The 10,109-nt window shown below is 39.5% G+C and overlaps 1 protein-coding gene across 7 annotated transcripts; it reads left to right on the forward strand.

The window, feature by feature from the left end:
- Positions 1-3,043: 3,043 nt before the first annotated feature.
- Positions 3,044-4,480, forward strand: LOC119524186 (heterogeneous nuclear ribonucleoprotein H2-like). 7 transcript variants are annotated; one of them, XM_037822824.1, is made up of 3 exons: positions 3,044-4,145; positions 4,200-4,367; positions 4,400-4,458. In XM_037822824.1, exons 1-3 carry the CDS (start codon positions 3,044-3,046, stop codon positions 4,456-4,458), a joined length of 1,329 nt encoding a protein of 442 aa, XP_037678752.1. The 7 variants fall into 7 exon arrangements, with proteins under 7 accessions (XP_037678752.1, XP_037678753.1, XP_037678754.1 ...); XM_037822825.1 differs by having other exon boundaries at positions 4,197-4,480; XM_037822826.1 differs by having other exon boundaries at positions 4,200-4,480.
- The last annotated feature ends 5,629 nt before the right edge of the window (positions 4,481-10,109 follow it).

Genomic DNA, 10,109 nt, shown 5'->3' on the forward strand with positions numbered 1-10,109 from the left:
TATATGTAACTCACAAATGGAATCCGTCAGAGTTCTGGTGGTCTTCCCAGGAGATGCGGTAATGAAGCACAACCTCTGTCAGTACAGAGGGGTAGCTAAGACATAGGATGCTGCAGGGATATTAAATGGGATGGGCCATCTCAGGGAGAAGGCAGGCAAAAAATCAGTCTGTAAGTCTGCCACTCAGATGGAAGGATGTTTTATAGAAAGACTGTTTTCACTGCAGATGCAGTGTGCCAGGCACATAATAGGCAATTAGTAAATGTTTATTGAATTGAATCCTTAGTAGAGTTTTATGGCAGTTATTACACTTTGTACTTTCCTTGCAAGAGGCCCAGTGTTCCCTGACCATGTCAGATACGCCATCCACATATAAAAATTAGAAGATTTTATAAAATCCCAAGAAAAAAATCTGGGATTTACCAATCCTAGAAAAGCAAACATTTTAATTTGTTTATTTTATATTTTTGCTGAAATGAAAGTAATAATTCACTAGAAAATGAAGAACGTACAAAAAGTTGAAAAAATAAAATTGGAAAAAGCCATAAAGTTACCACTCAAAGTAATCACTGCTAGTATTTTACATATTCCCTAGGCATATTTTTTAATATTGTTTTATATTGCATTTACAGTGATTTTAAAGAATCAAAACAATATAGAAATATATAGTGAAAATCCACTTTTTTCCCCTGTATCCTCCAGTTCTTTTCATACAGATACAAGTTTATATTATATCCCTCCGGATCTTTTTCCTGGCATTTACATACATGTATACTTGCCTAGTTATATTTTAATATAGGTAGGGTCATACTGTGCATATTTTTTCATTTAATGTATTTTGGAAATCTTTCTAGGTCAGGCAGATAAAAATTTTTTAACAGCTGCATAGCATTCCATTTTAAGGATTAAGCATAATTCATTTAAGCCACTCCCCCTCCCCCGTTAAAGGATATTTAAGTTTCTAGTTTTCTCCCATTACTAACAGTGCTAAAGTGAACATTTGTGGATATTTCAGTTGGTGATTCCTAGGAGTAGAATCCCAGGGTCAAAGGGTATGAGGACATAATATTTTTAGTACAGTTGAGATTATAAAGTAGCTGTGATCTTGGGTCATTTAAGATTATAGCGTAAGTTTTTAAAGATTTTAATATTCCATGTTTATTTATTGTAAAATACTTTTCAAAGAATATGTAACTCCATAAATCTTCACTTGAATTTCAAATCATCTCCTTAGGGCACATAACCTAAAGTAAACTTGACTGTGTCAAAAAGTGGGAAACCTGATACATATTACCAAGTGCTTTCCAGAAATACTGCATCAGTTTTCACTCTCTCTAGGAGTGTATCAGTTTGTGAACTCTGTATATCATTGACTTATTCTCACAGTTCAATTTTCTTCTGTCTTGATGGGTGAAAAATAGTGATCAATTCTGGTTTTAATTTGAACATGCTAGTGTTTATTAGACATTGATATTTCCCAAACTACTCCTCTTTTGTGCTTTCTATATGCAATTTTTCATCAACTCCTGTAGATTCCACATTTCTGATGTGTTTAAATCACGTCCCTTTCCCTTTTTGATGCTGTTGCCCTAGGAGAATATCCTTACCACATCTTCAAGAGACCCATTCTAACTGATCTTAGCTAGTTTCAAACCAACCCCCTTCCCTTTGAGTGTCACATTGTTGCCAGGGTGATTTATCTGAAAGGGTTCTGATGATGTCACTTCCCTGTCTGCCCTGTTTAAAACCCTTAAAAGGCTTTTAGTATTTGTCAAATAAGGCCTTCTGGATTATGTACTCTATCTTGCCAGCCTTATCTGTCTTGCCTTGCCCCCTCTTATGCTGTGTTCCGTTATAATTTTTTATTTGTTTCTGGATCCCTGAACTGGTTAGTCTGTTTCACTTACCCATCCTACATCCCTTCACAGAGTTCTGTCATAGCAGCTATAAAATGCTTTTTTTTCTTTTTTTTTATTGTGGAATATAACATATTTACGTAGAAATGATAACTTTCCCAATGCAATTTAACAAGTAGAGAGCAGATTTCAAAGAATGTTATGGGTTACAATTCCAGTTTCCGTTATTTCCTTATTGGGAAATATAAGAAAGATGCAAAAGGCGATACTTTCAAAGTACGATTTAAGAAGTAGTTATATAGGAAATTTCCAAGAATGCAATGGGTTACAGTAACATAATTTCAGTTATTTCCTTATTTTGAAATGTAACATATATACAAAAAGGTAATAACTTTCAAATTACAATTTAACAACTGCTATAATGTATTTTTGCATTAGTGAAGACATACAGGCCCCCTATAGGACCATAAGCCCTCTCTAGGCTTATTGGTCCTTGTAAGCAGAGCCTAGTGCTGGACCTGGCAACTAAGAAATGTCTGCAAAATGAGTGAGGGTATTGCCTGTAGTCTTTTTTCCATTTATCTCTTAGTTTTTAATGTTTCCTGATTTCATTGGTTCTTTATGTTATAAAGACATTAATGTACCTGTTGCCAGTATCTTCATAAGCATGAGGTTTGCCTTTTAATTCTGTTTAATCTTACTTTTGATCTAAAGTTTTCCATTTTTATTCCATCAGATACAGCCATCTTTTATTTATTGACATCTTCCACTGATTTTGTTGCTGTTAATTTTTAAGCCTTCTTATTTTCTGACTTTGTTGTTAATGCATATTCAGTGCAGAAAACTTGGAACATACAGAAATGTCCAAAGAAAATAATTCCCTACAACAGAAGCACCCATAATCGTATCACTCAGAAATAACCACCGTTAATGGTACCTGATACATAATAGGCTGTCAATAAATAATTGTTGAATGAATGAATTAGTTAAAGATTTAGTGCTGTCTTTTGTTTATACCATTATTTACAAAAAAAGCTCAGTGTAATTAAGTTTTGTGTTTATAGTTTGCTTTTTTCACTTAATATATCATGAATATTTTCCCATGACAGTGGTTGTCTTCTAATTTTTTTTCAGCCACACCGAAATTGCATTAAGCCTAGCTTGCCACCAAGAGCCAAACAGTCATCATGATGCTGAGCACGGAAGGCAGGCAGGGGTTCGTGGTCAAGGTCAGGGGCCTACCCTGGTCCTACTCAGCCGATGAAGTAATGCGCTTCTTCTCTGATTGCAAAATCCAAAATGGCACATCAGGTATTCGTTTCATCTACACCAGAGAAGGCAGACCAAGTGGTGAAGCATTTGTTGAACTTGGATCTGAAGATGAAGTGAAATTGGCTTTGAAGAAGGACAGAGAAACCATGGGACACAGATACTTTGAAGTATTCAAGTCCAACAGTGTTGAAATGGATTGGGTGTTGAAGCATACAGGTACGAATAGTCCTGATACCGCCAATGATGGCTTTGTCCGGCTTAGAGGACTCCCATTTGGCTGTAGCAAGGAAGAAATTGTTCAGTTCTTTTCAGGGTTGGAAATTGTGCCAAATGGGATGACACTGCCGATGGACTTTCAGGGGCGGAGCACAGGGGAGGCCTTTGTGCAGTTTGCTTCACAGGAGATAGCTGAAAAGGCCTTAAAGAAACACAAGGAAAGAATAGGGCACAGGTACATTGAAATCTTCAAGAGTAGCCGAGCTGAAGTTCGAACCCACTATGATCCTCCTCGAAAGCTCATGGCTATGCAGCGGCCTGGTCCCTATGATAGGCCAGGGGCTGGCAGAGGGTATAACAGCATTGGCAGAGGAGCTGGATTTGAAAGGATGAGACGGGGTGCCTATGGTGGAGGGTATGGAGGCTATGATGACTGTGGTGGCTGTAATGATGGGTATGGCTTTGGGTCTGATAGATTTGGAAGAGACCTCAATTACTGTTTTTCAGGAATGTCTGATCATAGATATGGAGATGGTGGGTCCAGTTTCCAGAACACCACAGGGCACTGTGTGCATATGAGAGGGTTACCTTACAGAGCCACTGAGAATGATACTTACAATTTTTTCTCACCTCTTAACCCCATGAGAGTACACATTGAAATTGGACCTGATGGCAGAGTTACTGGTGATGCAGATGTTGAATTTGCTACTCATGAAGATGCTGTGGCAGCTATGGTAAGAGACAAAGCCAATATGCAGCACAGATACGTGGAGCTCTTCTTGAATTCTACTGCAGGAACAAGTGGGGGTGCTTATGATCACAGCTATGTAGAGCTGTTTTTGAATTCTACAGCAGGGGCAAGTGGTGGTGCTTATGGTAGCCAAATGATGGGAGGGATGGGCTTATCCAACCAGTTTAGTTATGGGGGTCCTGCTAGCCAGCAGCTGAGTGGTGGGTATGGAGGTGGTTATGGTGGTCAGAGCAGTATGAGTGGATATGACCAAGTTCTGCAGGAAAACTCCAGTGATTATCAATCGAACCTTGCTTAGGTAGAGAAGGTGCACCAAACAGCTACTACAGAAATAAAAGCTGTGCATTTATGGGAGTTGAATAGAATGGGAGGGATGTCTAGCATATCTGGTATGGTTTGATAAATGGGAAATGTAATTGATTCTGATCACTCTTGGTCAGCTTTCTTTCTTTCTTTCTTTCTTCCTTTCTCTCTCTTTTTTTTAAGAAAATAAAAAATTCAGTTTAACAGTTTTGCATTACAGGCTTGTGATTCATGCTTACTATAAGTGGAAGTCAGGATTGTTTTAAAACTTCAAGCTCAGTAGTTTTGAACACTGAAACATTCATCTAGGATGTAATAACAAAGTTCAGTATTGACCATAACTATTATAAAACAATTTTCAGCTTTCCTCAAGTTAGTTATGTTATAGGAGTGTACCTAAGCAGTAAGCATATTTAGGTTAAAGCAGTTTCACTTATGTTAAATGTTGCTCTTATACCACAATACATTGAAAACTTTGGATGCATGTTGGGAAACATGCTTTTCTGTAAAACTCAAATATAGGAGCTGTGTCTATGATTCAAAGTGAAAACATTTGTCATGTTTGTTAATTCTAGCTTTTTGTTTTAATATCCTGTAAGGCACGTGAGTGTACACTTTTACTTTTTTTTTTTAAAGATCTGGGACAATTTTAAGATGTAATACCAGTACTTTAGGAGTTTGGTCGTGTTGTCTGTATGAAATTCCTAGGCTTTGATTTAGATTTTTCCTTGTATTGTGATTTCCATTTAGATGTATTGTACTAAGTGAAACTTGTTAAATAAACCTTCCTTTTAAAAACTGGACAAATAATCTTGTACAGCTTGAGTTTTTATGATGTTCTGTCATACAGTCACACTGTAATTTACTTTTAATCCCCTGCCACTTATTACTATTTTTTGAAACTTTTAATGCCCTAAACATGTCTTTGCACATATTATTATTTCTAAGATACATTCCTAGAAGTGGAATTGCTGAGTCAAAGGTATACACATTTTTAAGGCTTTTGACGAGTATTACCAGAGAGATTATGGTACTTTGTGTTTCTGCCAGGATTGCATGTTTTATTTTTTTCCCATACTCTCCTCAATGATGCACATTATTCTTTTTCATCCTTGCCAGTTTATTAGTTGAAAAATCCTACTGATATTTTAATTTGTATTTCTTTCATTAATATTGAGATTGAGCATTTTTTTGTTCATTTCTAAATGCATTATCACTATGTCCACAGGACTATTGAGCTACACTGGAGACCTTGTACTTCATCAAGATAGTGTTCTCCAAAATCCAAAGAAATAAAAGCAAATAGATAATAATCCTTTTCCTTTCATTTAACTACAAACTAGAAGACCTAAGTAACCTTTATGTTTTAGAAAATAATTAGGCCTATGTTATTATAGAAATCATTCCGTCTCTCCCTGAATTCATTAATAGAGCCTATTAGCCCTTTACTTTTAGGTTTCTCAGGGCATCTAAAGCTTGTTTTAAACCAGTGGTTTTCAAACTTTAGCGTGCATCAGAAACACCTGCAGGGCTTGTTAAAATGATTGCTGGGCCCCATCCCACTCTAGAGTTTTTGATTCAGTAGTTCTGGGATGGGGCTTGAGAATTTGCTGATGCAGCTGCCCTGAGGCCAACGCTTTGAGAACCGTCATGGCTCTCCATTGGCTAATGCTTACATGAACTCTCTGTTTTCCCCAAACAGCAACTTTGAGGAACAGAGCTTCCTTCAGGATCTTTGAATGCTTAAGCTGTAAGTACAGATCACATATGACTATGTATGTACAATTTCCTTGCACCTCTCAAGAGGACTCTGAACTCCCCTAGCAGCTGGGGTTATGTTGCATTTCTCTCGTGATCACAACAGTATTAATAATCCTGCAACTCAATGAACTTTAGGCTTTGATTAACTCAGGGCAGTTCCAGTTGTACCTGAACCTCTACAGACCTCTTCGTAGATCTGATGAGCCTGGAACTGGACTGTTATCCTGGGCTTGGGGACCAGGGAAATGCCCTGAGATCCGAGACATACTAAATTAGTATTAACTGACTCCAGTTTATTCAGGGGCACTTTTCATTGAGAACTATTTCTAGAAAATCATTTAAACTGGAGATGCAGTGGGAGGTAATTTAAGATTCTTTGATGACTTCCAGTTCCTATCATAGCTGCCAGGAGAGCAAGAAACCCATTTCACTCTTATTCTATACTAAGCCAGGCATTACCTTGCTCTCCTAAGCTCTTCAGGAAGCCTTTCTCAAAGGATTCATGAGTCGGTGGTTTTTGGTTTCCAGGCTGCTCAGAGTTAATTTTCCAGAACCTTCTCTGAGTCAGGATTCTCCAGTTAGCCACTAGATGTCATCAAATTCCAGGAAAGGATAGGCTGGGCCCAGAGATCATAGGTGTTCGCTTCCTCTTCTTTGCTGTATAAGAAACTCAGAAGGGCTCAGGTAAGCAGTCAAAGGAAGGACGTCCTGGAGAAGGTAGCGGTTAGCACTAATGGTATGGAAAGGGATGGCAATACTTGTCAGGAAAGCAGCACAAATGCTCACACACACGTACCCTTGGTGATCCAATGTGGGCCACCCACCAACACCTCCAACCACCAAGTCAGGATTCATTTTACACCGTGCACATGAGCTCCTTGGCAGGATCTGGCCAAAAGTTTGAAGTCATGGTAGTAATCTTGGTCTATCTCCATTGAGGACTTATGCCAGTCATTGATGACTTATGTCAGTGGTTTTCAGAATGTGGTACCTGGCAAGCAGCATCAGCATTACCTGGTAACTTGTTAGAAATGCAAATTCTCAGACCTCACCCCAGACCCCCCACCAACTCATAAACTGGGGGCAGGGCCCAACTATCTGTTTTAAGGTGACCTCCAAGTGATACTGATGCACTGAACCACTGGCTTATGTGTGGAGTCCTGTATTCACCCAATCACGTTCATGTATTTTTTTATCCAACAATAAAGGAGATAACCAGAGTGGAGATAATCCAATCTGTAAATATGGCACATCTTCTCCCCCGCTCCAAGCAAATTGATATGGAAATACTTTTCAAATTCATTTACAAATCATTTCCTTTTCCATCAGAAATAATTCCTAGCATGGTCAGCAAAATTGAGGATTTCTCCAAGATGGGCCTCAAGGCCTATTGCAAAACAGCTAGCTGCTGATGGTATGAAATTCCACATGCTGTGCCGGATACCAAACGGGTTGTCACAAGACTTGTTTCACAACCTGCTCTTAAATTGACCAACATGGAGTCTCAAGAAGGCATAGCTGCTTTGTCCACAAAGTCACCATGTTAGCAGGTTACAGTATCCCACCAGGGAGGGGCGGGGGTTACCTGAAGCCTGTATATAGATGCCCCCCAGGAGTCCTCAGCACAGACAGATAAAGAGAACACGTATCCCTTCAGTTTTCTGATAAGGACGTATTAGGCTTCTGAAAGAATATAGTCAGTAAGTATTTTCTGAGCCATTTACCTATGTTAGACCATGGGGTATTGAAACAGAAACAGATAATCCCAATTCCAGTGCTGCCATTAGAATAGCTGTACTATCCTAATGACTAGGCTTTGTTCCTGAACTGAGCTCATTGCACCTGGCTCTGCTGTTCCTCAGGATGAATTCTCTTGTAGCAGGCCACCCCCATATGACCTGAAAATAGTCTTGTTTCAGGCCTCTGGGCAGTTCACCAGGTGTGCCCTGATTCAATCAGCTAACAAAGCTTGAATTCTTTCCTGGAGGCTCTCAGGCTCTGTTGGCAGTAGACTTCCATTGAGCCTGTTTCACCAGTTAGCTCTCCAGACATGCTCCGGGGATATCTGACCACCAGCACCCCCTTGCCTCCCCCAAAATACAAAAGTCATGAATTCCTTCCAAGGAGGCTCCCCAACCCACCCATCCAAGGTCTCCTGCCAAATATGCCTAGTCCCGGTAGATTCCTAAGTATGGACATATGCTTCTGGTCTTGGGGAGACAGATCCATCCTACCAAAGCAGGTTTCTGACATCTGCTATGCTGAAGACCTTGGTAAATTCGGCAAATGTATGTCTCCTTTGGTGTCAAACTGCTAGCCTTCCCCAGACCATCCCTCCCCCCCACCCACCCACCACTTTCTCCTTGTTCATTTTCTTCACCCGAGGGCACACTCCTCCCCAAGTCTGCTTGGTTCTGCTGGCAGGGGATTTTAGCTTCCGTGTAAAGCTCCTGAAATTCAGGAATGGAAGAAAGGATGCCTTCTAAGAATACATAGTTTTGGCTCAACTTTGGCCTAAAGGGAGGTCCCAGCAAGAAGGTTTGCTTGAGGCAAATGGACAGAAGAGTGCTGAGTTAGGATAAATCGGCAAAAACAGGTCCTTGACCACAGAGATTGAAAGGGATGAGGAAATAATGAAGGCTGCACAGGCAAAGGATATGCTATTATTTTGAATGTTCTCCTGTAGGTAGTGGGATGTATGGTGGGGTTGGGGGCAGAACTGTAGGCATGATGAATCAGCACAGCTGCTTCAATATCCCACCAGGATTATCACTTTTGTGTGTGGACTCTAAACAATTTGTTTCTAAAATTTAGAATTTAGGGGCAATTCAGGTTTACACTGTTGCTAGTGGAGGCACTGGGGAGTCTGTTAGGTTGGAATTCTATCTTAGGAGTGTAACTGAGAATTTAACGGATGCTTATCATTACTGAATCATTCTATACATATTGCTTTTTTACTTTCTGGTATATTAGAGTAGACCGAGGGAAATTTCTGAAATCTCGGATCTAATCCAACTGCCTTGATCTCTGATAATGATTGTATAGCCTTTATCTTGTGCCCTTGTGATTGTAAAAACCTTGTGACTGACACTCACTTGTACCCGTTTTATCCGGTTTTTCAACTTTAGAGTCTTATGATCACTAAAGACAGCCCCTTATCTTTATTAATGAAGGGCCTTGAGTCAGTCCAGAACTAACCCACCCCAATCCCAAGGCTGTCTTGTTAACCGAAGCTGAATCTAACTAAAATGCCCCCCCTGATATGCACAGTAGCTTAAACTTTAACCTGTAGTTAAAGTGACCTATACCTCATTATAAAGTGACCTATACCTCATTATAATACTAAGAATCACACCCATTATGATAAGGTCGCCATTTTCTTACATACATTCTGTGACCAAGCATGTAATCAATCTGCACATGCTCAGTAATTAGATCACTTCTAATTATATCATCTAGAGACATTGTGCTCCTTATCCTAAAACCTGCCCATCATCTTTGGATACTAGAAAACCATCAGAGTTACTGCAGTTCGGGGAGCAGATTTTTAGGCTGATGGGCCATCTGATCTCCTGCTTTACACCTAGCAATGAACTCTTTCTCCCTTTGAAACGCTGGTGTCTCAGAAATTGGTCACTTGAGCACATTGGACAGAGAACCCACCACTTTTTTCCTGTATCAGGAGGAAGTAAACAGTGCTTACCAGTCAGACAGACATAGGTCAGCATCCTGATTCAATCTTTTAATTGGCTCTGGCTTTAAACATGACACTACCTTTCTGAATCTGTTCTATCATCTGTTACATGAAAGTAGTAATAATACCTGGTTAATAGTGTTGTTGCAATTTGGTACAATGTAGCAAGCTGAAACAGTACCTGTCACGTATTAAGTAAATTCCAAATTTACCCAATAACACTCATCAACTTTCAGTAGATGAATTTCGTAGGCAG

This window comes from Choloepus didactylus, chromosome Y (genome assembly GCF_015220235.1).
Source record: "Choloepus didactylus isolate mChoDid1 chromosome Y, mChoDid1.pri, whole genome shotgun sequence".
Lineage (NCBI taxonomy): Eukaryota > Metazoa > Chordata > Mammalia > Pilosa > Megalonychidae > Choloepus > Choloepus didactylus.

Bases quoted from the DNA above. Each gene is read 5' to 3' on its own strand.
- LOC119524186 (XM_037822823.1), top strand. From the start codon at position 3,044: ATGATGCTGAGCACGGAAGGCAGGCAGGGGTTCGTGGTCAAGGTCAGG. The intron at 4,368-4,399 runs GTGATTATCAAT...GCTTAGGTAGAG, and splicing joins AGTTCTGCAGGAAAACTCCA to AAGGTGCACCAAACAGCTAC.